The sequence below is a fragment of the Drosophila montana genome, unplaced genomic scaffold, assembly GCF_035044405.1.
Source record: "Drosophila montana isolate Dmon_TW-CO22-7 unplaced genomic scaffold, ASM3504440v1 contig_2581_1, whole genome shotgun sequence".
Taxonomy (NCBI): Eukaryota; Metazoa; Arthropoda; class Insecta; order Diptera; family Drosophilidae; genus Drosophila; species Drosophila montana.
In genome coordinates this window covers 423,960-451,749 of record NW_026997444.1, presented here as the reverse complement: position 1 = coordinate 451,749, position 27,790 = coordinate 423,960, and the positions used below count along the sequence as shown (strand labels likewise).

The following is a 27,790-nucleotide window of genomic DNA, read 5'->3' as shown; positions in this document are numbered from 1 at the left end:
TTTGCTTGTTTTTTTTACAGACCAGAATTAAATCATATAATTTATTTAAAAATTGAAATTAGTTTCCTGTAGTTGGTTTTTTCTTGCTTTTCGACATTCACCAAAAGCTATTCCTGTTTCTGAAAAACGAAGAAGAGCCGCATTTAAGAAAATATAATTTCAATTTATTGCAAGAAGCACACTCTTTACTTACTTGGTCTCATCATCATTCATCATTCTAGACAAGCCCAGGCAATTTTCTCACACTTTAAATTGACACATCACAGCGAGAAAATGAGCCCAAAAAGTCTGATAAATTAGATCCTGATGACTAAACATAAGTACTCCTGTACTCAGCCAAACTCACGATATTACTTGTTGTTTTCTTCTTTTAGCTCACCAATACAATGACCAAAGTAGACATAGAGAACTTCGACTAGGGATCTGCTAGAGAGCTGAAACTGAAAATAGAAATGGAAACCAATCGGTCATTGTCAAGGCGACTTGCACGCACGCACATTTCATCAATTAATTAAACAAGTTTAGGATGAAATACAAAAGAATATACTCGCATAAGCGCAACCAGCCAATGAGATTGCACAAAATATGAGAATATGGCAAAATATGAATATGTCTGTTTATTTGTTGTTTGTTTGTATGTGGCAACGTCATCAAAGTAATCATCCTGGGACTCTGACGAGCGACTGTCAGCTAAAGTGAGAGAGCAGCAGCGACGAGTCCAAATGATTGCCTCCATGACGTGGCAGCTCTCTGCCCCGGCATCAACATCAGCGACATCATTTATCATCAACCTGCCTGTCAGTCAAGTCACTCGGTACAAAAAATTACCGTCCTCCCCCATCGAAGGAAGGGACGGAGGCAAGCACAGGACTAAGGACTAAGGACTGCGGACTGCGGACTGCGGACTCCGATGACTTGCCTGCTGCAGTGTGTTATCCTTGGGTGTGCTGTCAAAAAATTATTATGCCTATTAATTTTACCCATGCGGGCGTCGCCCCTTTATCCAGTTCTGTGTGTTGGTGGTAAATTACACAACAAAAAATTATGTTTGGCTTTTGCCAGCGCCAAATGGGCGTGCCTGTCTCCCTCTCCATCACTCTCCCCCCCCCCCCCTCTCTCTCTCTCTCTCTCTCGCTCTCTCTCTCTCGCTGTGCCGCTTAAGACTTATTTCGCCTCATTCATTTGGCAGTAATTTATCCTGTCATGCTGTCATTATGACAAACAAAAAAAAAATAAATAATCGCTTAAAGCTGGGGAAAAAATTATTTATTGAAAATGATTATGCAAGGGGACTCTGCGAAGGTTCTGTAACGAGTGGTGGGACTTGTGGGTGGGTGGGTTTTTTGTTAATGATTCGATGACGTCTTGGACTTGACACATCGATCAAAAATCATTATGACTTATTTGGGTTGTGTGGATAAAGAAATGTGGCGCAAGATTACACTACAAAAAATTGTTGGCTGAAAATAAAATCAAATGATTTGGAAAAGTATTTACATATATAGTATACCTATTGACATCAGGCCCAGGTTGTAAGCCTGACAACTTTTGACTGGATTTTTAGCAGTAAAACGACACAAAGGTAAGTTTACAGGGTATCTGTGCACAAGTATTTCGGCTGCGTTGGACATGCAGCTATCGTTTCAATGTTTTCAATAACTAATCAATCTTAAGTTTGACTTGATGTCTGCGCTGCACGCGATGACTTATTTCGGGTAGTGTTTTTCGCAGCCAGAACAGCAAGAAAAACGGCAAAACTTTTTCAGAACTCGCTGTGTAATCGACAACAGTAAAGCAAGTGCCAACTTTTTTGCTGGCTCACATCAATCAGCCTGGGGTGGAAACGTAAGCTCACGTCACTCAGCCAGACAGTCCTTCAACCAGCGAGTTGGAGGGGTAAAGATGGACGAGGAGACAGGAGAACGCAAGAGAAGGATGAAGTTGGGTAGAGAGAGTTGAACTTTTGGCGTTGACAGCCGGAATACAAAATGCGGGCGAAATATGTCGATACGAATCAAGCGAAAGCTCGACTCATTTTCACATTACCCCAGCAATAATGAATGGAAGAAATGGTTGGAAAATATGAAAAACTCGCTTGCCAGGTCGAAGAGCTCAGCTCTCTAGCCGGGCCTGGAGCTGAACTATAAATGCTAGACAATAAATAACCACAACTTAAGCATATTGCGGTTAGGAGCAGCCCGTGTAACCCTCTAACACACGGTGCGAATTCCCGCTGCACTCTCCGTGCACTCGCCACTCGCCAGTTGCCTTCTACCGGCAGCTACTCTCTGTCAGCCATATTTCATTTTCATGCTCCCAATTGTTTTGCTTTTGACAAATGAGTGAGCCAGACAGAGAACGCTCCAGATAGAGACAGCCTGCTGGCTCTGCCCTGACGCGGTGGAGAAGTGAGCGAGTGTGTACAAGGCAAGTCATCAAAATAACAAATAACGACGACTAGCAAAATTGATTGCATGTCATTAATTTTCATTTCAAATTACGCTGCCACTATGTCTTGGTCTTGGTCTTGGACTTGGTGTTTGCATCGGTACTCGTCCTGACTCTGGCTGTATCTGGTCTTGGTCTCGGTCTTGGTTTGTCTTGCTTTTCGGCTTGGCTTTAGCCTGCAGCTGATATGTCAGTCAGTCAGCGTCAACCCGTCAATGGGCCAAAGTCAAAGTCGTGCCAAAGTCAGGCCGCTGGTCAAATCTGTTAAGCTTAAACAAGTCAAAATGCCATCGCCAGCTGATGTTGTTGCTCCCTTTTGTGCCAAGTAGTTTAATCAATTACTCGAAATAAATATCGAACCACAAAACTGCCTATTACAAACAATTCTTAATGTTGCATAATTCAATTCCGCTTATCAAAATAATATACTTTCATTTGATTTATTATATCTAAGAATTTTCATCTATCCGAAAAGTTGATAAAAATGTAAAAACCTATTAAAGAGTATTTCGTAAGTCAGTTTCCCTTGTGTAACATTTCTATGAGTGCTTGTTGCAATTGAAATTGGAAGTACCGACAGTTTTGCTGGCCGATTTGTAAATTATGAGCAAAGACGTCAACTGCCAACTGCATTCGCAACAAACTGCAACAATCCCAGTGGACATGGCCAGAGTTGCAGCTGCAGCCACAGCTACAGCAGATAGATGTTGATGTGGATTTGGGTATGGATGTAGATGGGGCTACCTAAGGCTGTCCGCCGCTGAGTGCTCCAGCTAGAGCCAGAGCCAGAGCCAGAGCTAAGGCAGGAGTAGAGCTGCGGCCCGAGTCAGAGAACAGCAGCTAACTGACATTTGACTGTCAGATGCTGTTGGCTCTCATTCGTTAATGTCAGAAGCAAGAGTTAATCTCGCGTGCATTTCAAAACATCAGAGAGACAGCAAAGTGAGTGGAAAAGAGAGCAAGCAAGAGAGAGAGAGGGAAAGAGAAAGAACTGCGTCGGCTAGGTACGCACTGGCCAGGAGGATATATTGTAATCAAGGCTTTGTTGGTTTTGTTTCGCAGTGTGGTTGGCGAAAGAGAAACAGCATCAGCAGCAGTAACTGACTGACTGACATACTGGCAACCACCAGCAGCAAGAACAACAGCAGCATCAGCAGAAGCATCAGCAGCAACGTCAAGTGATGGATGCCTGAAAGCCAGCCTGCAAAATGAATGAATGACATGGCAGGCATGTGGACCGGGTGGCACAGACTCCAACTCGAACTCGACTGAGTCTGAGTCAGACTCGGACTCCGACTCGGACTCAGAGGCTACTCCACGCACGCAATATGTTCAATGATGACCAAACACAAACGTGTAGAGTGGAGGCCAACCGCGTGATAAGTTGCCTGGCCACTGACCAACTCGCCAACTCGCCAGTCAGCCAACCAGCCAACTGGTCAACTGGCCAAGAGAGGGCATCCCAGCAGAGCAGTCTGCCAGCTGCATTTGCATATGGCTTGCATTCTGTGGGCCCCGGCATGCAAAATTGCTTTATGAATTATAAACAATGCCCGGGCCGAGGCTTGTTAGTTGCTTGTCTGCTTCATTGCGCCAGCACACAGTGTGTATTTGTACTTTCAGACAATCCCCTTACCCAGCCACACTAGACCACTATCTCTCTCTCTCTCTCTCTCTCTCTCTCTCACTCCCTTTTTTGCTGTCTGTCTATCTTTCGGTGGGGGTCTCATTGCACTGACAGTGATTATGTCGCCAAGTGACATCCATCAGCAGATGTGTAATTTATTGCCGCTGCCCATTGCATGGCCAAGATTGCACCCAGTTTGTGTACGTGGCAAACATGTCCGCCTTTGCGTCGGGCCCAATCGGACAGGGTGTGGTTAATTACAGGTGCCATTGAGGAATCTGTGAATTCGTTCATATCTACACCGTCGAAAGGTTAATACGCTTATCGAAAGAGCTTAATTAAACCCACTTAATTAATAATGGCCGCTGCGTATGGTTGGAAAATCCTTTTCACCAAATATTTACTTTATTTTATACTTTAATGTCACATCTCTTGTATTCCACCAGTAAGTCAAAATATATATAAAACAAGCTGGCATTGTCAGTCAGAACAAACATTTGTATATAGAGAGAAGAAATTTCTTAGTATTGAATATAAGTTAATCAATTAGATAATTGGTTATTAAAAAATTAAAAATAAAAACTGTAATAAAAACCTTTATACAAATTTGATGCAGATTGGGAAAACTACAAAAATATCTTTATTCAGAGTAATAGCCTTGTTAGCCTTAAATTAATATATGGTACTCATTAAGGTAAATCAAGAATGCATTATTCTATCTATGTTTAGAAGAGAGTTTTCATTTTTGTATCGTCAGCAGATTCTTAGTTGATTTGTTTTTTTTTTTTGTATTTATAATCATTTCAGTTTTTTACTTTTGACAGATATTTGTATATCTTTAAACGAGCAAAAAATTGAACATAGAAAGCGGTCAGAACTTGCTTATTGATTCCAGTTGTATTATTTTATTATGTTTCTCGGTGATTGTTGAGTAGAAATAAAATGTATGACTGTCCCTTATAGCATATCGGTCTTCAAAAAAGGATCAAAGAAATATTTGTAATTTGTTTCAGTTGCCAAAGCACTTTTACAGTTGTTCAACGTGAATAGAAGGACGGGTGACATGTTCGAGAGGCTAACAATATCAAAGAGCAAAATGCGTTTGCTTACATAAAACACTTCTATTAAATAAAAAATATATATTGTTTAAGTAAAACGCATTTTTGCTTTCAAGCAATTTCCGCACTCTTTATAGCACTCGAGAAAGAAGCAGAAGCAAACGCAATCAAATCGCGAGTGCCGCCAGCTCTCGAGTTAATGATATATACTCACTTCAGGGGCAATATCAGGCACATGCTGGGGACTTTAAAGAGGGTTTCATACATCCGCGACAACAGAGCCGCGTTACCCCCAACCACATTGACTGTTGAACGTCTTTCGAGGCAACATTGTGTCAAGTTGGCAAGGCTTTAAATTCGCAAAGAAAGCAGTCGAGGCAAACCCATTGAAATCCATCCAAAACTCAACCCTTTTAAATGCATACTTGCAATCAAATCAAAAACATTCCCATGATAGGGGTTACAGAAGAAAAAAAAAAACAAAGAAACGCAACACAATGATGGCACTTAAGCGCGGTTTTCAAGTACTGAAGTGACTGACAACCTTCCCTGAGTTTCCTTGGCAATGATTCAATTTCAGCATTTGAGTTGCAACTGTGAAAACAATTAAACTCTGGACACAAAGTAGTTGCCTTGCGCAAAAATCCGCGCTCTTGAGTTCCATGTTTGATGTCATAAATCCCTTAACAATGCCTTAATGCCTCAGCTGACTGGTTGTCCCCAAGGTATTTCAAGTGTCGCATTATCTGCGCATTTATCAGCAACCCCGAAGCCGAGCCCCTAACAGCAGCCCGACCGACCAGCAGCAGATGTGCTTTTCTCCCTTTTAATGACATGTTGCCATATCTTTTCTTTTTTTTTAAATATACATTCACCCTTTATCAATATAGCCTGGATGTTATTCTAATCTCGCCATTTAATTCGTATTGGGACACGGCCCGTTCGGATTAGTAGTCAAGAGAAAGAGAGACAAGTTTGCCACCCGCTTCACCCGATAATTTCCCACGCGCTGTTTCAGACTTAGTTCAAAATCGGCTTTGTCGTAAGGCTAATGGCACTTCCGCATCGGCCGAGATCAAGAAAGCTTCCTAGAAATATGCATAGGGCGCACGGTTTTATAAATGGCACATTGGAAACAATAGTTAGGATCAGACCTTGAGCGTCCAACAGTCCAACAGTGTCAACAAGGTGAAAAGAGAAGGCACACAGCATGATTCCATCGAATTCGACCTAAGGAACACAGCTTCAAAGTATGCGAACCGCCTACCTACCAAAAGAACTGCAAACAAAGTTCTCGGCTTCATTCATGGGTCGGGCACAGAATCTGCAAATATTTTTGGTCACAAAATTTCCTCATAATTTTTGCGGCACTTCTTCTGTGTTTCTTTTGCCAGCGTGACACAAATTAGCAGCAGCATCATCAGGTCTTTAGGTCCTGTGTCGCTAACAAGGGATAATGACAATACAAGTTGTCAAATAAACTAATAATGCCTTAAAAATAATGGTTGACATACCCATTGTCGAAGATGTCACGTACATTTTAAATACCGTTCGTGTGCGGCTTTCAACTGCTTCCGCAGAAATGTAAACAGTTTGCAGTTTCTTTCTTCAAATCTAATTTACAATTTATGGTAGTTGCCTTTGAAAAAAAAATATGTCTCTCGCTTGGCCATATTGTACATCTATTATGTCCTTGTAAAGAGTACTAAAATATTGTTATGCAATATGTAACACATAAGCGAAGAAGTCCTCCGACTCTATAAGGTATAAGGTATATATATAAATATATTAATATATATAATAAAAACTAGTTTCTTAGTGTTAATGCTTTCGTCACAAAACTTTGCATGGGTCCGTCTTTCAGATCAAGCCGGTGATTGATATACTTAGTTCCAATATGAAAAAATTTCAATGAAACATATTTTGACTTAACCCAGAATTTGTTAGTTGCGATATGCTCCTTACATATGTACGTAATTGTATCGATATCGAACGTATATCCGCAATTAAAGATCGGTGAAAAATTAAGTTTTTGCATGAACTACTTTACAGAGCTCAGCACTTACTAGATTCACAATGCGTTTCATATATTCTCGTTATTTTTTGTTGTCTGTTTGTTTTGTATATGTTTCTTTTCAGATGAGTTAAGAGTCTCCACCAAACTTTATCAATAATATTGATTACTAATGACAAATGATATACAAAACAAAATACATAATATTTATAAATATATTGCACCTCCCGTTTTTCACAATGGACTTTATCAAGAAAGAATGAAAATTGTTGACTTTAACTATGGCTTAGTTGACTGTAAGTTATTTTAAGTTTCGTATTGAAACTGAAGCCTTCTTGACTTAATCCGAACCTGGACTAGAACAATCCATGCAGTAGAGGTGTCAAAATAGCCTCTTACTATACCTATAAGTGTATACATATGTGTATGCATGTGACCCAAGCCATTTTAGGCCAAAACTACCAACCACCAAATGATGTTGATGCATGGAAAGCTTGTGACGTGTTTTGAACTGTCGTGATTGACGTGACATTAAATGACAGGCTGACACACAACTTTATATGACAAGCACACAGACAGTTTGACAACAACTTTGAGCAGCAACAATGTACGATGTGCTGATGATGCGACCGTCTAATGAATGCCACAAAAATAAAAGTACTCGAACTGAAACTCAAACTTGAACTGCCACTCGAAATCGTCGCATTACTTATTCGTTAACGCATTACAAATAAGGAGCGGCGTGCCTAGACAGGTTGCGCGGGTTTTCACTGCAGATTCGATTTCAGCATTTGATCGACTAGACATGCCAGAGGCACTTGTTATTTGTTGTACACGTAGTTAGCAGGTAGATCAATAGTCGGCGGCTGCTCTAATTGATTGACTCAAGAAAGGGACTCAGGTTGAGTCGGTAGCGTTGCGTTCACAGGTGATAAATTCAATGATTATCAACACGTTGCCCCTCTCACACTATATCACTAATTAAAAATGCATAATAATAGGGGGCGGTAAAAGTTCAAAGAGCATTTCAGTAATCGCTGCCAGGTCTCTTTAGATTCGCTGCAATAATCATAAACAACGTCAGTGAATGAGCCAACCAACGAACGTCGAACTATGAATTTGTTGGAGTCTTTATGGGCCGGTCCGCTCTCTGCATAGAAATGAATGAATTTCGTTTGGGAAACGTGCCCCTTGTATATGGTTATTTGATATATGAAAATTATCAGAGCCAGACAGACAGACACAGACAGACCACTTTGTCGGCACATTTTGCTTTCCTTTTGGGACTTTCGTTTTGGCTCTGGTATCGTTTTTGGTTCGTTTGGGCTGTTAACTTTGATGGGACGTCGCTTTGGCTCGTTTAAATGTGTGTTTACATTTTGCATATAAATGTAAATAAATATAAGTATACGGCATTTGCTTTATACGCGTTCATAATGATTAGCCATAATTCTGTTTTAATATTTTGTAATTGTATAATTTAATGGGCATTTGCATTTCGCTCATTTTGTTTTCCTTTAAATTGTATGCATAATTCATGTGGCGTATGTGTGATATTTAATTGCCACTTGGGTGTGCCCAACTCAGGTGTCTGTGTGTGTGTGTGTGTGTGTTGCTGTACAACTTTTTATGTTTTTCGGACATCCATTTATGAGTTGTATTTCATTGTACTTCATTATTCTTCGTAATGTCCCAACATTATGGAACAAATTGAAAGGGAAGACACCAGCGACCCAGCCCCAATCTGCCATAATAAATAATGTGCTAACATATGTACATAAACATAAGCACAGTACCTTAGGAAGAGAGTTTTAAGTTTAATTTTTAGGGAATTGGATAATAAAGTCTCGACCTGTGTATATTTACACAAACCTCTATAGCACACTCTTCTTTAGTCAATATACATATATCGATATTAAGGAACTCGAACATTTGTTCTATACATATTATTCGAGAATTTACTTATAACATATATAAAATACCAACTTTTTAGTTCCTATAGACAGGACTAGCGAATATTTTTCATTAGGAGATACTTTTTATAACATTTAATTTCATTATCGGTTTTGGGTTGGAAATACAAAAATGTAACCGCAAGGCTTTCACGTGGAGACATGTGGTATTATCGATTTCTAGGCAAGATTTTGTGATAAACTGTACACTAAAATAGATTTATTACCGAACCTGAGGAGTCGATTGATGCTACACAAGCGGAAGCAAAATACTCTACTTAGAAATAATAAATTATAAGCAGACCGCGTTTTAATTGTGTTTTAAGAAGTATGACATATGTGGTTGGATTCGCAAAAACTCCAGGTCCAGGACGACATTGTTACCTTTTTTCTATTGTCTTAGGATCGGAACAATATGAGCAAGCATTGAGCTCGTTTTGTGATTCTGACATTTGGACTGCGCTAAGAAAAACGCAGATTGCAAACATATCCTTTGAAGTAATGCCGTACTGCAATGTACGGCCCTGGCTCTGGCTCAAAAAGGAATGTGTGTCACCCACACGCACACACGCATAATCAAGTTGAATGGCTGAAAAAATAACCAAAAAGGAAATGACTGCCTTCCTAAACTACCGACTATATGTGACTGGGTGACTAGCTGCCTGACTGCCTGTCTGACTGGCTGCCTGTCTGACTGGATGAGATTTAAGCTGGCCACGACTCGAGGAACCGCTGCTCCGTTGACATGACAAAAGCGCAGAAGAGGAACGAATGATGAGCACGTCGTCGACTTGGACTTCAAAGTCGGACTGAATATGGACCTCTCTCCCTCTCTCTCGCTCTCTCTCTCTCTCTCACTCTTTCTCTATATATGTTTATATGTTTATATATAGCGCTCTCTTGCTTGCCCACTCCACAGTAGCTGTCAAAGATATTTGTATTTTATTTTGATGTTGGCATGTGGCTGACTGACTGTCGCTGAGCCTGAGCCGCATTCGAAGCCGGAGACGAAGACGAAGCTGATTCAAACGAATTGGAAGCCAAAAACAAACACTGTAGCTGCTTCCTAAGTAAACGGGGACCAATCAAGCAGCAATAGATGGGAATGGAGAGGGGCAGGCAAGGGGTCCGGTCGAAGCGGCTTGGGATGCCACTTCTTATAAAACACGCAGCGTTGTCGGTGATTTAAAATAAATATTGGTGGCTGTCACATTGACAGCAAACAAAATGTGATTGTTCGTTGATTGTTGACATTTTGTGCTACCGTTCAGGCTCGGTTCACCTTGGTGCACAGTGGCACGCTGTGGGTCGCGGTGGTTCGCAGTGGTTCGCCGTGGTGCGGTGCGGCAGTCAAAGGGATATTGAAGATATTAAATTGTCTGGCGTTGTTCGTTGTCGCATTAATAAGCCGAGTCTTTCGGTTGCGGTTCGGTGCGTTCGCTTTCAATTGCCAAAAAACGCCAACAATGAAAAATTTCAAGCTGTTTTTAAATGTTTTATTGGCTTTTTAATAATGTTAGCACATCAAAGGGGGCCGCACATGCGCACAGAGAGCCACCGAAAGGCCGCCATCATCGGGGCGTCGTTCTACCAAGTTTCGCGCTCGAGATCCAAAAGAAAGGAAGAAATAAATCCTCAAGTGACATGAGTCAAGCTCTTTGTGTGCCTCGCTGCTTGAGTTAGGAGACTATGGAGAATATGCCCGAACGGGGCGAACGGGGCTCTACGAAATGGATTATGCGTTCGTTGATTTATAAGGAGCCCCGCCGCAAATAATTTTCAATTAGGAAACAAGTATGAACGAGTGCCAGACTTTAGTATTTCAAATGCCCAAATCTGTATAAATACCTACGCAAACATTAGGCCTAAACATATTCCACCTTGAACCTTTTGTCAATTTTCATTATCTATTAATTATTGATAAATGCATAATCACACAAATAAACTATAAAATTGAATGTATATATCAAAACAGTATTTAAGTTCACATATAAAGCTCGAGCAAGACAGGGTATCTTTACACGCGCATGGATATTCGAAATCAGGGAAGCACTATGAAATACTACTTATTATTATATATTATTACGTAGAGTAAACTTCGCCTCTTTTCCCACCTAGGCACTAAGTTTTCCACAAAGTTTGCAAAATACGGGCTAGTGGTATTCACCAAAACCCAATCACACAAGGCACCTACTAAAGAAAAGTAAGATTACTAAATCTTAGGGGGCGAATGTGGGCTTATCATTTATGAGACTTATAAGTTTAAATAATTCAATTGGATGTAAAATATAATAGTCAAATTTATTAGTTATCTCTGTCTTTTCCGTACGCAGATGTGTATTTATCTAATTCGGTCAAGCACTTGTTATTATGCAGCTTAAAGTCGATCGGCTTTAAGACAAAAAGGTTCTGCATTACAGTTTTTCGTTGATCGCCGAGATTTTAGGGCTTTTGGCATTAACATAAGTTAATAATTTACGCAGCTGACTTCTATCTGTGTATTTTATGATGCTGCTCTATCTGAGCCCTTGTCGTAAAATTCTCTGAATGGACACGAAGATAAGTACAAAACGTTGCCAAGTATTTTATATTACATTTATGTCGGTGCGTGCTGGGAGTGCCAAGTATGATAGAAATAGTTATTAAAAGCCTTGAAGACGACATCCTCGACGACAGCTGGCAACTATGGCAGTCAGAGTTTATGGCAGTAAAGGGCCATAGTGGAGCAGGGCTTGTTACAATTTATGTTGTGGCCAGGACAGGGCATATATGAACCATGAAATGTCATAAAAGTGCAATTGCGGCCAAAATTATCGAACATTTAGCAAAAGCGATGTGGCTAAGCCATGGGTGGCTACGGCATTTATATCTCCAATCCCCCTTAGAGACAACGACTGAATGAGGACCTTTTGTTTTTTACGACCATCGCCAGAAGTAAGCTCACCCAGACTTTCGACAAGGACATACGACATCAGCACCACCATTGCCTCCTCAAATGTTTCACACGTACGCCATCAAATACACTAATACACACACTTTTAATATAGCCTCGCCTTTAGTCGCTGATGGACGAACAGGGGGAGCCATCCCTCATGACTCTAAGGCCTTAGTTGGGATCTTAGTTTATGAGTTGCGAAGAGTGCAAAGATAAAGAAACCGGCAGAACCTTAAATGATCTCACAGGGGGTTACGGATGATAATTGAAGCAAAATCTCAACAGTAAATAGACAAATGACGCCAAGTGTTCGACATTTTTTTGGCTGTTAACTCGCTGAACTTCAAACTTATTTTAAAATATTTAAATTAAACGTAACGTGAGAGGAGCAGTTCAAGATAGGGTAGATAATGTACGTCTAAGCAATAATAATAATTGATATTTGTATGATAACACACCGGAAATAGCGCCGACGATAGCACTTATTAGTTCGATTCCAGTCAAAAATAGTCGTTAGCTGTACAGACATATAGTCGTGTAACATAGTGCTCAGGTGAAAGCCACAAGGCCAAAACTCATTTAAATCAATGCCATTTGCCATTACCCCAGTTGACCAAAATGTCATTGATAAACTCCGTATGTTAAATTGGCGTTAGGTGTGTGAAGGGCAGGGCGGGGCGTTTACAAACTGTTTTGTGGGTTTGTTGCGTGTTAGACGAAAGCTGTCAAAAATGTCATGGAAAATGTACAAACGCAAACGCTGACGCTGACGATGACGACGACGTCGACGATGATGAGGTGACTTCTAACTAGCTGTGAAGCTCCTGTTAACGAGCTGCCCTTTGCGACCCCTGCCCACCGCAAACACGCAGCAGTCATGTGTGAAAAGTTAGTTGCGACTCAAAGAGAATGGGGCAAGGAGACGGCCAGCCAGCCGGACCGACCGACTGACCGACCGACAGACCGAGCGACCGGTTGCTATAAGCTGGCTAGGTTCGTTTGTTGGATGTCGTTTTTGGCGCCTCACATTGAAATTAATTTAGCTAGCTTTCAATTATGTGCCACAAACATTCATGCATGAAACTAAGGCACGTTTAGCATTATGGCTTTCGGCTTTTGGCCGCGTCTGGAGCGGGGGCTGCCAAGCGCCAGTGTGACATGACAGGCCTGACAACCCCAGCAACATATTGACATTTTTGCTATACATTCCGCTCGGCAGGGAGCCCCGGCTCCCAAGTCGCAGACAGAGACAGGGGCCGTCGTAGCCCAAACATGTGTGAGTGTTTATGTCGGCGTGTCAATTTTCGTTGTTGACGTGTTGCCTGCCCCGCCTATCCGTCCGCCCGTCCGCCTGTCCGCCCGTTCGCCTGTCCGCCAGTCCGCCGATCCGCCTCGTAGTTGTGCCAGCCGTCTCGTATAACAGGCCCGACTTTGACTCGTTGCTGTCGCCGTCGGTGTATTCCGTATTATTATTAAATTTTACTTTCGCCACTCAATATGGGAAATGTCATCTGTTTATGATGGCTTTTTGACATCTCTCGTTATTGAATATGTTCGCTTGTTGTTCTGTTCGTCCTCCGGACTCAAAGCATATTTCTTTATGATTTCTCAGCTCCTGTTCTTGCTGCTGCTGCTGCTGCTGTTGTTGTTGTTGTTTTCGTTGCCTTGCCGCAGACAACTTTGATGTATTTTCAATTTTGCGGTTTTTCTTTTAGTCTTCTTCCTACTCTACATCTGTTTTTTTTTGCACGGCTAAAAAGTTAACTTGAAGAGACTTCTGTGCAGAAGCCAACTTACCTCAGTCTTTGTCTGCCTGTTAGGGTTTTAGTATTATTTTTGACTTGACGGTTTTGACATGCCCATCACTTTTATATTGATTTGGCTTGTGTGCTATCGGGAATGCCGGAAACAAACTGAAATGTTATACCGCATTTCGTTTTGACGTCGCCGTCAAGTCCTCATATATTCAATTTTAAATAGGCCAGAGTAAAATATTCGTAAAAATCTGAAAGTTATTTAGCTTCTCTTACCAGAACCCTTCAGTTACAAAAGTCTTTAAGCGGAGTTTTACTATCCTTTTTACCAGTCAGCCATTACAGTTTTATCGAATTATTAATAAAGACCACTCAGTTATTCAATCAGGGTTACGGATTGTACCATTTGGAGAACACAAATGTCAGATGGTAAGTGGGCGCTTTCTCTGATAAACGACGAGACGCATAAAAAAGGTCAACACGCACTGACAGTAGCCAAGTCCGCAGCAGCTACTTAGTGTCAAGACGTGTCATAAACACATCAAGTTAACTGTCGAAACAAATAAAAATATAAACTTCGACACACACACACGCGAGCGGGAAGAGCAAATAAACGATATAAAATAAAATCAGACCGGAGATAAAAGAGAACACAGCAATAATAGACGACACAAATGAAAGCCAATCGTAAAGGCTGGCAGGTCGAAACTGCTTTCAGGTTCTTTCCCAAGGGTGCGCACTCTTGAAAAGAGCCATAAAAAATACGTTTTATTTTAGAAAATTGCATTAAAATTGTCATAAAAATACAGAGCGAGCAGTTGGGTAAAGGGAGAGGGGCAGGCTGACAAGGCCGGGGATACTGTGGTTGTCATTGCTGTCTTTCGCTGTGCGGGGCGACCCAAATCAAATATGGGAAGCTGACAAAATGTGACAATTACTGGGGACAGTTGGCACATAGAAGAGTCGTAAATACCAGGGCAAAGAAGTTGTCCATGCAATCGAAGGGGCCACTACTTTAACTCCATGGCCAGGGCAACAAATGAGTCATTAGAGGTTTTACTTGTGTTGCTCTATCGGGTCGAACACTTATTTCTATTAATGCCTGATTTTGAAATCCCATAAAAATTTGTTAACTATAAAATTTAAATGACTTAAGTGGTATTCCATTTCCTCACACACCCTGGCAATAAATTAACCAAAACTTTTTATATGTCTCAGTTTGTATTCGTCTTTTATAGTGACATTAAAATCAATTTTCATATCATTAGTCTTGTAAATTATGCATGTCGGATGTCGTGTAATTCATTATTCCCCGGAGCCCATCTTGACTATTTTTATTTTATTACATTTAAACTTTGCTCATGTGATAAAGCGTGCTCTCTATATATACCCAACCTGTCATGTTACAGCCAAAATTGCTGGCTACGGAGCAATAAATAAATAATCAAAAGAAAATCCAAGTTAATTGTTTTCTTTAGATTATCCAGGATAAATAAGCATTGCGTTCATTTTGAAAAATGTCAATAAATGTAATTCCAAGGTTATCACAGGGTGATGTGTTATTGGTTTTCTAATAATGCATTGATTTTTAAATTATTATATAATTATTAAAATAAAAATATTTGTAATAATAATAATGTAAGCCGTTTTCTATGCTCTGTAATTATGCTAATAAAAATTTTAAAAAAAAAATGTATTGGAATTATTGAGAACGTGAAAACTCTGCTGGGTATTCATACAAATGGACATGCAATCAATTTAAAAAGCGTCCAAAAGGACCGACCACAAAATACTCACTTACGTAACGCCGAAGGCACCGGAGCGCAAAATCGTTCTCAGAGCTTGTGACACATGTAAATTCGTGCTGACAGCAGTGGGGAAGCAAGTTCAAAAGAGGGAAAAACACGAAAAATAAAAGAAATATGTCAACAAAATTAATGTCATGCGAGTGCAACGCAATGAAAAATTATGGCCCGGCCTTACGTCAATAACAAAAGGCAGGCAAAGAAACCGGAGCCCGAAAAAACAATGATTGATTTGACAGGACAACGCGGCAGAGCGCAGTTTGACACGACATGATAGATCCAATGGATAAATCCATACGTTATGGTTATGCGAAATATTGAAATAAACTAAAAGAGGCAGCATGAACTAACATACAAGAAAAACCTCCGTCAATTATCGTAACTGTGCAAAATGTAGTGCCTCAGGTTGTTCGCACAAATGAGCTCAAATAATAGTAATTTCCCAACCAACTGGTTCGTCTACCCAAATATTATTTTCGATGCATTTGTCAACATTTGTAAGATTTGACAGCGCCCGCCCTCAGACGTTGCCCTTGGCAATGTTTTCACTCCCTTTGCGCATTCAGACAAACATTCATCCTGCCGCCTATTCACCCCCATGACATTGACATTACTTTCGATCCTTTCGGAACTCTGAGCCCGTACCGGCAAAAGAGTCGGCCTTACGTATAATTAATCACATATACACACAACAGCTGAACCAGAGCACTTATCGTAGTGAAAAGCCGAGCATAGATGATGGACGAAGGAGTTTGCAAGTAGCCCATACATTGCCATTTGCTGGGCACGGGAAATGTTCACATATGTTGTGTGGTTTTTGTGTGCCTTTGCAAATAAAAATAACTAAGTTTATTTCAATACTGAAAAAGTAGCTAAAGTCAGGAGTGTCCGTCTAGGAGATACCCAAAACAAACGCCAAATTGTCGCTACAAACATTTTAGCTTATTTTCATATATACATACACACCTTGCCAAGCAGCTCTGCTTCTTCTTGCCTTTGCCACACAGTATGGAGACGGAATTCTTGATTCTTTTTAAATACAGCTTGAAAATGTGTGCATAAGCCTAAGCAGAAGGCTTTAGCATTAACAATTATATTTAGTAACCTTCGAGGAAAACAGGGGAACTTTCTCTAAAGATTTCGGGTCAAGCTTCAAAAGCAAGTTTTAATTTTTTAAAATAGAACTTTGCGCTTTGGTATAAAGATTGGCCTGCAAACCTCAGAGTAATGCATTTCCCGTGCATAGTGTGCTGCAATGGTAAGAAATTGCTACTGCACAAGGAATGCAGCAACAACATTTGATGTCGTTAGTGTTGTTAAAAAAAGAATAATACAAATAAATATAATCAACACGTAGAAAACAAGCCCCGCATACGGCAGCTGCATAGAGAATTGTGGAAAGGCGCTACCAAACCCATAATAAAGGTAACTACATCTGAAAAAAAAGAAAAAAGAAACCCACACACATCATATTTTAAAGATAATGGGCACAGGCATATCGAATTGCGAGCAGATTTCAATTTGATTTGATGTGCCTCCGGTGACGACATGGACTCCGGCATGTTATGGGCATAATGCTGTCAGCCCATATTTCTCAACCAGAAGATCACAAACAAAGGGGTGTTTGGCCAGCCCTCGGCCCTCCTCCCGGCATAGTCCTGCCCATGTTCCGCACAGCTGGGGGTGTTTTTGTGGCGGCTGCGGAATGACTGCCGTGAATAAAGCGATTTGTCTTCTTTGTTGTTTACGTTTGGTGTTATAAATTATGCGTTGGCTTTTCGCCCAGAACGTACGTCGCCCGTCGTAGACATATCTAAAATTGTCCAAAAATTATTTGTGCATAACAGGGATAATCATAAATCTAGCTAATTGCGCTTTATTGGGGTCTTTCGCATAAGCCGTCATCTCTCGGTGGTGTGCCCGTATCAATCTTAGGGTTCAAATTGAATTTGACATGCCGCTCATTGGCATTAAATCAGAACATTTTTATAGTCCGCCAAACGGAAAACATATAAATTGTCAGCTTTTTGACGATGATGTCATTTGATAAGGCTATGCCACTGGTTCTCATATTTCCAGAGGATATTGAAGTGCAGCTTTTAGGTTCTATTTTATTTATTGCGAGTAAATTCCAACTATTAGTCCAACTTATAAAGAGCTATTCACGAAGATAGATGGGATTCAAAACTCGAGTTGTCTAATTTATTAATAATTACTTTCGAACCTCTCTTGGCCCAACCTTTCTCAGATAAACGATACACAGGTTATAAATACTGATTAAGCATTAAGTATATGCACACTCTGTGATGCGTTTGTACACCCCATATAGGGGACACATTATAATCCACACATACTCGGGATTAACACAATCCTCACATGTGAACACATGAAAAATGCATTACACTTGGACCCAGTCGTCGACACATAAGTAATTAGCTAAAAATGTGAGGAGTGGAGCTAAAGTGAATGTGCATTCAGACTGGCAACTGAAGAGGCATTTCCAATTTATTTCCATTTTCATGCTGCAGTGTCAGTGTCTTTTCGGCAGCGGTAGCTGTTGAAAGGCAACTCTCAAATGGCGGGACCCGGTCCCAGATTTTATTCAAATGAATTTGAAAATCGAAATGAGCATGCTCCGGTATTTTTGTGTGTGTAGGTACACGGCTTTTGATCTTTGTTGCGTTTGTTTGTATACAATTTGATGGCTCGTGTTGATGGATCGTAAACGTGAAATGATGTTCGCGATGCCGCCTCCGACTGCTGACGATGACGATGATCAACGCAACGATGACGGCACAAAGTGTCTTTGATCATTTGCCGCGCCAGTTGGCAGTCAAAATGTTAATTTATGCGTTGCTCCCACCTACACATGCCCAGCCCATGCTCAGCAGCATTAACAACTTTACAAACATGTTTGAGGTTTTTATTACGGTGTGAAAATGCTCGATTGTTCCGTAAAATAAAAAAGGATCAAACAAGTTTACGGGTGGGCAGTCCGGCAACCAGGCAATCGGCCCCAACCACGCCGATGCCGATGCCAATGCCGATGCCGATGCCGATGCCGATGCTGAGACTAACATCAATGCCAACAGCCATGTCCATAGAAATGGCAATGAGTCGGGTGTCTCGGGTGATTGATGCCCCGTGCGCACCAAAACAATAAGATCGACCGACTATATCGCCAATAAGGTGGAAGCAACAACAGATCTTCATTATGAACAAGTTGTCGGTGAATTTTTATTGTTGGGAATCGATCAAACCACCTGACGGCTGATCAAAGCTACAGGAACTTTCAGTTTGCGTATTTTATACGATTTAATTCATTAATCAGTAAGTTTTTCAAAATGTTTTCGCAGATTTTTAACATCGATATTTTCAAATCGAATATTTCTATACCCTGTGCCCATTGCAAATGGGTAAAAAAACAAGAAAGAAGCTCTAGTCGGAAGTTCCCGACTTTTCGGATAATTCATTCCACCTTGGTATAAATAGTGGCAAAGATTTGGTGAGGATATTTATGAAAACTCGGACTTCTCTTTTCACGCAGAATCAATTGTATTTTATTTTCCCCCATATTGAAATCAAATCTATCTTAAAGCTAGACCTAACGATTTGGTATGTAGACACACATTTGAAAGCCATATTTATATCTTTAATTTTGAAATGCACAATATAAGTTAACAAATCTGTTCAGCTATGTTCATCTAACAAATCTGTTCGGCTATTGTCGGCTGTAAAGACTGTAATAAAGCAAAGTTTTCTTGAATTTTGTGAAATGAAAATGCCAGGCCGGGATCAAATGCTTAACATAAATACTATCACACGTATGGACATGGCTGTTAAAGCGTGGAGGACAATAACAAGCTGTGCGGATGTTTGGTTGTCCGGTCGGTTGTCTGATTGGCCTGCCACAAGAGTGCGCGCAGAAAAAAGAAACATTTGTCTCGCTTAATTTAAACAGATTTGCGAGATTATTGTCATGCCAACGTTAAAGCAACAATTTCAATTTTGCCGCTGAAGCAAAAAGTGACAACAACAATAACCACAACCCGCTGTGCCAGCTGACACACTGCCAGAGACAGGAGCGAATTAACAACCTCAATCTCAACTTCCAACTCCAACTCCAACTCCAGCTCCAAGTCCAATTCCGTGGCGGGGGCTTGAAAAGAAAGAAAGTTGCAGTCAACAAGGAGAACGATGCAAACGCATGCGAATCTTGACAGCCGGCAACTTTTAATGTTGCCCCAAGAAAGCAGCAGCAAACAAAAAGCAGAGGCCAAGCCCAGAGCACATAATAAAAGATGCCACGCCGACGGCAGGCTGGCAGGCAGGCAGGGAGCTCAGCTCCTCCGATTCCGAGTGGGCTGTTTGATGGCAGAACAAATTTTGCAATGTCGCTGTGATTTTGCGCCAGCGTGACAGACACTTGCGCTCTCCTCAGGCCGCCGGAATGCACACAAGCCATATTTAAAATGCTTTGAAGTTCCACCGCCTCCAGCTCCAGCTCCAACTGCAACTGCAACTGGAACTGGAACTCTAGTCAAACTGCAAGGCGTCGCCTTAGAGACGGGCGCGAAACGACTTATGTTGAATGGTTGTCCGTTTGACACGATCAGAGCAGGCAGGCTCGCTATCTCCGGGCCCGACTGCAGTAACACATGTCCGGTTTTAATTGCTGCCATCAATGAATGAATCAGCTAACGGCCGCCTGACAGCTGACTGCCGCCTGACAACTTGACTGCCCGACTAGCTGTTTAGCTAACTGCCAACCAGCTACTCATTTCCGGAAGTTAAAATATTCGTTGCTTATCTTTATCGCAGCTGTGTTGCTGTTGCTGCTGCTGCTGCTGCTGCAAAGTCATTAGACTCTGTCACTCTGTCAGTCAAGTCTGTGACTGCCAAGCCAGCCGCAGATAGTCGAGCTTTAAAGGCAGACATTTGATCTCTGCTGTCAACTAGACTCACGTCAAACTGTTTGGACAAGCTGTTCGAGTACATAATGTCAAACAAATGCAATGCAATAGCAACCGAAACGCGTCCAAGTAAATTTGTTGGCAATATGCAACGCATAACGAATGTAACAATAGAAAGTGAATAATAATGACAACTCTTAAATGTTTTTGGTAGGTTAGGTTACTCTAGAATCGCATCTGAGGTCTGTTATTACAGTGAATTAATGTGTAGCTCATAGTATCAGCTTATATTTCGGTTCTCCTATTGAAATTTTAGAATTTTGTTTTCCCTTGCTTATGCTAGAGTTTATTTTCATGGGTTGACGGGCTGGAACATTTTGCATTCAACATTAAACTGTACTTGATTTTCCATAAGTTCTTCAAAATCATTGTCACAGTCAAAAATTTTGAATTATAATTTGATAAACCTACATCCTTTGTAAAATGTATACCCAAAATATCGTCATTTATAGTAGGCAAACATTAACTGTCTGTCTGTTACATTTAATATAAAACCAACACTTTTCAAATTCATTGAGTATATACAAATATTCCCATAGCCAAAAAACTAATATCGTTGAAAATTAGCTGAGCAGTTAATTACCGCTTTATTCTTAAAAATGATTCGGTGTTTTGGCCGCCAAAATTGGTTTTCAAAAGCTTTAGTTCGATTTTGTGGAGCAGCAGCTACCAATACGGAATCTAATGAAACACAGATCTCCACGGAGCAAAAGAAGGATACCAAAATAAAAGACGGCTCCAAGCCTAGTGAACGCTATTTGAAATTCAAGGAGAAAATGCGATCGAGTGCACCCGTTTTGTCCGTACCAAAGGGAATGCCACATCCGGCTCACGAAAAGGAGCCACTGAAGCCGTGGCCAAACAATACCAATCCGTATACAGGTGAAATTGGTGGACAGCGCGGACCGGAGCCCACACGCTATGGCGACTGGGAAAGCAAGGGCCGGTGTACAGATTTCTAAAAATGTAAGACTACCAGAAATGTCTCTTCTAGCCCACCTGAGGGGGGGCCCACGAACTTTGATTTATTGACCCTGTTAACAACAGAAGCACTCGCTATTTTTTACACTCTAGGTAAAAGATCTTACGGAACGGTAGCTGGGAGCTCATTCAACCTTTATCATTGTTGTTTGCTGTTCTGCGAAGGCATTACATAAATTTCAGTCTTGTGGTTTCCAGAATTTATGTTGCACCAACAATAAAATATAAATTGATAGCCGTCTATTGGATGCTCTCCAAGAGAAAGGGTTCTCGGAATAGAGTACACGATGCAGCTCCCATTATTTATTATGGTTCAGGGGCAGAGAATCGTGCCTAAGTCGAAATATTTCGAGTGTGCACGAGTCGATTCATTTGAAATCGAGGCGACAGTTTACGTGATATTTATTTGAAAAGTGTTGTCTTTTCTAATTTTGTAGCCGGCCCTCGTACTTTGCTAGAAGTCGAAAGGCGTTTTAAAATGTCGTAAATTGTTTGGGACAGTCTGGAAAAATTTTGTGGCGAGCATAGAAATTTGGGATATTCGCAGCTGTTTGTCTGCTCAGTCCCTTTGACATTTTTGTGGTGTTTGCACTGATTAGTTGCTTACACAAATAGAAATTCCCCACAAACAAACGTATCACAAAAAAAAAAAGAAAACAACCGATTAAGCAGAAAACTGTAACATCGAAACAGTAATTTCAAACTTTCGAAAACTTTCATGGTTTATAGGATACGATGGTGGCAGTACTTTTAGGTCAATCTTGAAAAGAGGTCATAAGTAGTCTCAAAAGTCTATTTCCGACTGATTCGTCCTATACAAGTTACATATCTATAATATAAGATAGTTAACAGTTGCAGGCTATATTACTGCTCGGTAAATTGATTATTAATTTGTAAAGCTGTACACATTTTGTCGCGTCCTCGTTGGCCTTCTAACAAAATGACACTGTTATATAATAAGGTAGTATAAAACGCTCTCAAAAAGAAAAAAAGTGTAATGAGCTGCGCAGAGAGATATCTTAAGTAGGCGCGAAATTGCTCGTAAAATGATACAAATGCGAGAACTAGATGTGAATGCAGGCTGAGGAACCAATGGATGGTTCTGCCTGGGGCGCTCCACATCGGGCAGCGAACCGGAAAAAATCAAAGGCAAAACAATGATCAAAGCTGTCATTACAGATCTCGGGGCGGTCTTTGATCTCGCACCGCAATATGGCAGAGGCCGTGCATAGTTGAATGTTTTGTTTTTTATTTGATTTTTACTTTGTTCTATCAATCAGCGCCTAGTACTTTGCGACGCGGCGCAGCATGAGCCTGTCAGAGATAGGGTTAGGATTCGGGTTCGGGAGCCTCATAAAATGATCTTGAGAATTGGTATGCGCGTTCTTTTCATTTAATTTTCACGTAATAAAAACACATTAACAACAACAACAATAACAACAGGTCCAGAGAAACAGCACGTTAATTTCGTTTAAAAATAAAATAGACGAAATAATTGTTGCCAGCATCTGAAATCGCATTTGACGGATGACTTTGTGAGCTAGTTGAACCAATACATACATACATACATGTATAGAAAGAATTCTCGCAGGTAGTATGCATAGTTGAGTAAGATCTCAAATTCGATGTCGAGAGTAACATTTATTTTCGGGTTTATATACAGCGTATTGTCGATTTCCTGGAAGTAATGCGGAATTTTCTTGTTGAGCTAAATCTGTTTGATAGTGATTGATCTTTGATCGAGCAGTAAATAGATTCAACAGATGTTTGTTTGCGAGATGCGAGAATGTTTGTTATGCATTAGCTCACCTGAAATCGAGAGAAGACAATACCCAGAGAAAGGGGTAAAAAGTCAAATACAGCAAATAACTAATAATAATCCTTAAGAAATGGAACATAACGAATCTATTTTCCAATTGCTGTAGATTAATGAGGCTTATTTCCGCTTAATCCCGTATTCTTCTGCATTTCTAATGGGCTTAACAAACACCACATCCGTGTCTGTTCCTTACGTTGATTTGAGACAGTAAATCTATTAAATTCCAAAGTCACGCAGCGCCCATTAGATGCACATATTCAGGACACGAAACGTATGCACATCTCAGGGACCCTTCCCTGTTATCCTCGCCATCCTCTTTCCGTTCCGGTCATTGTCCGTTAATTTCACAAATTTTGTGGTCATTGGTAATTTTTTGTTTGGCTTGCGTTGGTTTCAGCCATCATCATAGACGCATATAAAGCGCACGCCAAACATGACATGCGAATTTTTGGGATGTGTCCAAAACGAAAGTGATAAACGATACACTGAGTAACTAAAGCTAGAAGGGAGCATGAGGAATGGGTGCGGGGTGGCGGGTTGCCGGGATGGCTAGCCAAATGGCAGCTTGGCAGGCTGACACTTGGATATGCGCACAAATAACACTTAACACAATAACAAACAAACTTTTCGACTAATGACAGTCCAAGTAGCAAACAATTTATCCAATACCAGGCAGCATGTCCTTTTTGCGCGCCTTCGCCTGCGTCTCTCTGCATGGCTATGTAGTACGCTGCCAAGTCATTAATCTTATTTCGTTTTGGTCGCTCGACGGCAGGAGGCCAGTCCGTGCAGTCCTCCGTCTCCGTCGTCGTCGTCGTCGTCGTCGTCCTTATCCTTTCAAGCGTGAACACATGCGATTACGCGTGGTGTGTGTGCCAGTTTCCGCATTTTCCTGTGCCAGGCGGCTGCCATGATTAAGTGCCATTTTGAAAAGTACTAAAATCCGGTTGGTCATGGCCCACACTTTGACTCCCCAGTCGCTCGCCAATGTCAAAGTGTCAATGATATATGTTATACGCCTCGATAAGACGCTGAGCAACAGCAGAACCATCCGCACCCGGCATTAGCACCCGTAACCAGACTCAGACCAATCCAATCCCTTGCCAGAATCTGAAAAATATTGCACGTGGACAAAGCCTTGCTGGCGAAATCAGTGCACGTTCACACAATAACATAATAGTTGGCAATATATTGTAGATTTTCCGTCTGCCCATTGCCACATACAACGAGCATTTCCTCTCTTCACCCTCCTGCCTCCTGCAGAGTCTGTGCTGTGGTGAGGCAAGCGCGTAATATTTCTTATTTTTCCGCATTTCTGTGGGTTTTCGGCCCTCGCCGTTCGAACTGCTTGGGTAGCTTTACGTGTGAAATATTATTTGGCAATGACATGACACAATGTGCATTCGATTGTTCTCTTCCCACTGGCACTTTGTTCGGATGGTTTATGAGTTAGGTACGAAACGAGAGCTGTGAGTCAGATCTAGCTACTCATGTAAATGAAAGCCTGCAGTTCAAGTAGTTGGTTATATTATCTCAGACAGGTAAAATATTAGCAATTCTTTCAAATGACAATCGGGCATCTCAATTATTCTCTGAGCCTCGACTGGAGCATACAAATGTTATACACAGTCTAATTAATAACAATTTAAATCACTCCGTTATTAACTATTTCCAACTTTGCAAAGAGCAGCGGAAGTGCAATAAATTCATTAGCGTAAATTTCAAAATAGAGATGAAAATAAAAAGCGAAACCAAAGCAACAAACAAGAACGAGCAAACAAACTGAAGCGAACAGGAAACGCAGACATGGCCACAATATACAACAATTTACAACCTAAATCAAATGCAGTTGAATGGCCAACACAGACGCCATAAATCACTGGCCAGTTGAGCCGTAGACGGACATGGACACGGATGTGGATGTGGATGTGGCAGCGTTGAGCACCATGTGCAGAGTCCGAAACATCCAATATTTTAGTAACTCGCCCGAAAGATTCGAGCGCACGAAGGCGGCGGCGGCGGCCAAATGCAATATGTTATCAAATAAAAATGTTACAAGCGTCGACAGGAATGAGAACGAGGGCCAAACAGAAGAAATGTGTTGCACAAATTTATTAGAAACCCTAACTAACGAGCATATCCTTGCCGGGGGTAGGTAATCGTGGTAGTGGCAGTTGTAGTTCTGGCTGCGTAGCAGCGTCAATATCGATGTGGGTCGGAAAATCCGAGTGATGTGTCAAATGTTAAGACATTACAAAGCACTAAAGGCAAGGACATGGCAATAGCAACAGGAAAACAAATCGAACGTGTGCCCAATGCCATCAATCTTTTGTTTTTATTGCCAAGCAGCGGCATTGGCAGCGGCAGCGACATCAAACTCGACCGGAGTACTCGTTTCCCTTCAAGTCCCCCTTGAGCATTTCTTATGAACGGCCAGGACATGTGCTGCCTGGGTGCCCGACTATGCTTGTTGTGTGCCCGACATTAACTCGACAGGATAACAAATCTGTTAAATGTGACAAACGAGCAGTGCGGTCTTTGACAGCCTTGTAAGTTGCAGGCGGACAGGCGGGACGACGGTCAGGTTAAGAGGCAGGCAGGCAGACAGGCGTTCAGACGTCTTAGAGTCAAGTTTCCTGCCAGAGTCTGTCTCCCCTGTTGTGAGAGTATGTGTCATTTTTCATTGACCTCTCTTTTGGCAGCTGAAAGGTGAGGTCCTTCGCCTTTATTGCATAGGCGTGTAGGTGCCTTCGAAAGTGCCTAACGATAATTTCATGGTGGTCAAACTGTAATAAATTTTTATTGTCGCCTATTATTGACCGATACTGAATAGTCGCCGGTAATTTATGGCCATCTTCCTAGCCGGCTGCAAAACGACTTCCACAGATTTTCGATGGCATCACATAGAATCCAGAATCCGTTTCAATTTCTCCTTTAAATGTGTATCTGTGTCCGTATCTCCCTGTCCATTACTCACACTTTCTGACTATCTCTCTCATTGTGTATGCGTGTCACAGGTTGCGACCCAGGTTTGACCTCTCGGGTCTAGGTCCTGGCCTGCCCAAATATATCCAGCTGTTCGAACGCTCCATCATGACGATTTTATTAACGTGCTTTCCAGCACTTAACTCTGACTTCGTTCCCAATGCTGGAGAAGCACGTGTATTATGAAATCTGTCTAAGGGTATGCAGTCTAAATTGCAACATTTTTAAATTTGCCTAATAAAATAAATAGTTAAATGTATCTAGACTGTAAAACTGATCCCTCATGATCATATACATTTGGGCAAAAGATCACAATACAATATACTTACATATTTTCAAAGACAAACGTAGCCAAGCCGGAACGACTGACTGACTAAAAATAAAGTGAATTCCGTTGAAAATAAAAACTGTCATAATTTTAAATGTTCTGTGTCATGTTGTTGTCGAGTGCAGACAGTTGGATTTAGTTTTGTTTGGCTTAGTACGCATTGCATGTGAGTATTATGTGCATTGTGAATTCCATTCGAAAGAGTTTATATTCTCTTTGACGAAAATAGCGACACGTCATGGAACATTTAGAATTGAGGAGGCGTTGGTGGGCCAGAGGCCTCGGCTCACGGCAGGCGTAGCCAACGTTATATGGCATTTGGGCAATATGCTGTCTGGCGTGGCATCTTGGGGCTTTCTTTTATGGCATGCCTGGCAGATTGTACTTTGATTCCACATAAATATTCTCGCAATGGCTGCCAGAGGGGGATTTATTATTGTTTATGAGGCGTCGCCACACTCAAAGCGAACAGAATTATAACGTGTGTGCACTGCGGCGAGGATGAGCCATTGCAAATGCCGCTCAAATAAATTGTGGCGTTTAGTGTGAAAATTAAATACATAAATTAGTTAGGTCAACTAGTTGCGGCAGCTTAAGTGAATGTCGAAAGCTAATTAATCAGCAGCAGCCATGTAAAAATACAAAATTAAAGAACTATATAAATAAGCCGCTAAACCTCTATGTTCTTTATGATTCAATACATATTGGTGCAGCCGATTTAATATATTTTAAATTACATACCACTCAACACATATTTCCTATATCTAAGAATCTGTTGTTTCTAACGCTTTATGGGTGAAACTTCAAGTAGTATACTTGCCATCATTTATAAATTTTTCTATATATTAAACTGTTTGTCCCGACTAACTGGCTTATTGAACATCAAGGCACACCCCAAACGGAGCTAAGAAACTGAAATAATTAATGTACTTACCTTATGTGATGGAGGTGCTCGCTAAGACGGGCTTCTGGGAAATCCCATCCTAAAACCAAGTGCAACCTTATTTTATTACTATCCGATCGGCATCAGACTAATTTTCAAATTCATTCGAGGGGTGTCTCACACTTATCGGCAAATTTTAACCATCCGATCTTCTTTAAAATCATTCGC

General features: G+C 41.1%; 1 protein-coding gene and 4 long non-coding RNA genes across 7 annotated transcripts; 3 read left to right on the top strand and 2 right to left on the bottom strand.

Moving 5' to 3' along the window:
* On the bottom strand, nucleotides 1-27,668 carry LOC135428912 (uncharacterized). Of its 2 annotated transcripts, none has more exons than XR_010436346.1 (3): nucleotides 27,614-27,668; nucleotides 194-440; nucleotides 1-119 (listed from the first exon to the last, which is right to left on the bottom strand). It is a non-coding gene; the product is annotated as an uncharacterized LOC135428912 (long non-coding RNA). The 2 variants fall into 2 exon arrangements; XR_010436345.1 differs by lacking the exon at nucleotides 27,614-27,668 and adding an exon at nucleotides 13,832-13,964.
* On the top strand, nucleotides 1,631-2,832 carry LOC135428908 (uncharacterized). Its single transcript, XR_010436343.1, has 2 exons — nucleotides 1,631-2,427; nucleotides 2,624-2,832. It is a non-coding gene; the product is annotated as an uncharacterized LOC135428908 (long non-coding RNA).
* On the top strand, nucleotides 13,984-15,248 carry LOC135428911 (uncharacterized). Its single transcript, XR_010436344.1, has 2 exons — nucleotides 13,984-14,217; nucleotides 15,007-15,248. It is a non-coding gene; the product is annotated as an uncharacterized LOC135428911 (long non-coding RNA).
* LOC135428910 (succinate dehydrogenase assembly factor 4, mitochondrial) lies at nucleotides 21,094-21,830 on the top strand. 2 transcript variants are annotated; one of them, XM_064683038.1, is made up of 2 exons: nucleotides 21,094-21,532; nucleotides 21,614-21,830. In XM_064683038.1, the coding sequence occupies exon 1, from the start codon at nucleotides 21,166-21,168 to the stop codon at nucleotides 21,526-21,528; it is 363 nt and encodes a 120-aa protein (XP_064539108.1). In that variant the 5' UTR covers nucleotides 21,094-21,165; the 3' UTR covers nucleotides 21,529-21,532; nucleotides 21,614-21,830. The 2 variants fall into 2 exon arrangements, with proteins under 2 accessions (XP_064539108.1, XP_064539107.1); XM_064683037.1 differs by having other exon boundaries at nucleotides 21,097-21,532; nucleotides 21,641-21,830.
* Nucleotides 26,148-26,723, bottom strand: LOC135428887 (uncharacterized). The gene is made up of 2 exons (XR_010436337.1): nucleotides 26,681-26,723; nucleotides 26,148-26,585 (listed from the first exon to the last, which is right to left on the bottom strand). It is a non-coding gene; the product is annotated as an uncharacterized LOC135428887 (long non-coding RNA).
* Nucleotides 27,669-27,790: the final 122 nt, after the last annotated feature.

What these genes read in the sequence shown, in the direction of transcription:
- LOC135428910 (XM_064683038.1), top strand. Translation starts at nt 21,166, where the DNA reads ATGATTCGGTGTTTTGGCCGCCAAAATTGGTTTTCAAAAGCTTTAGTT.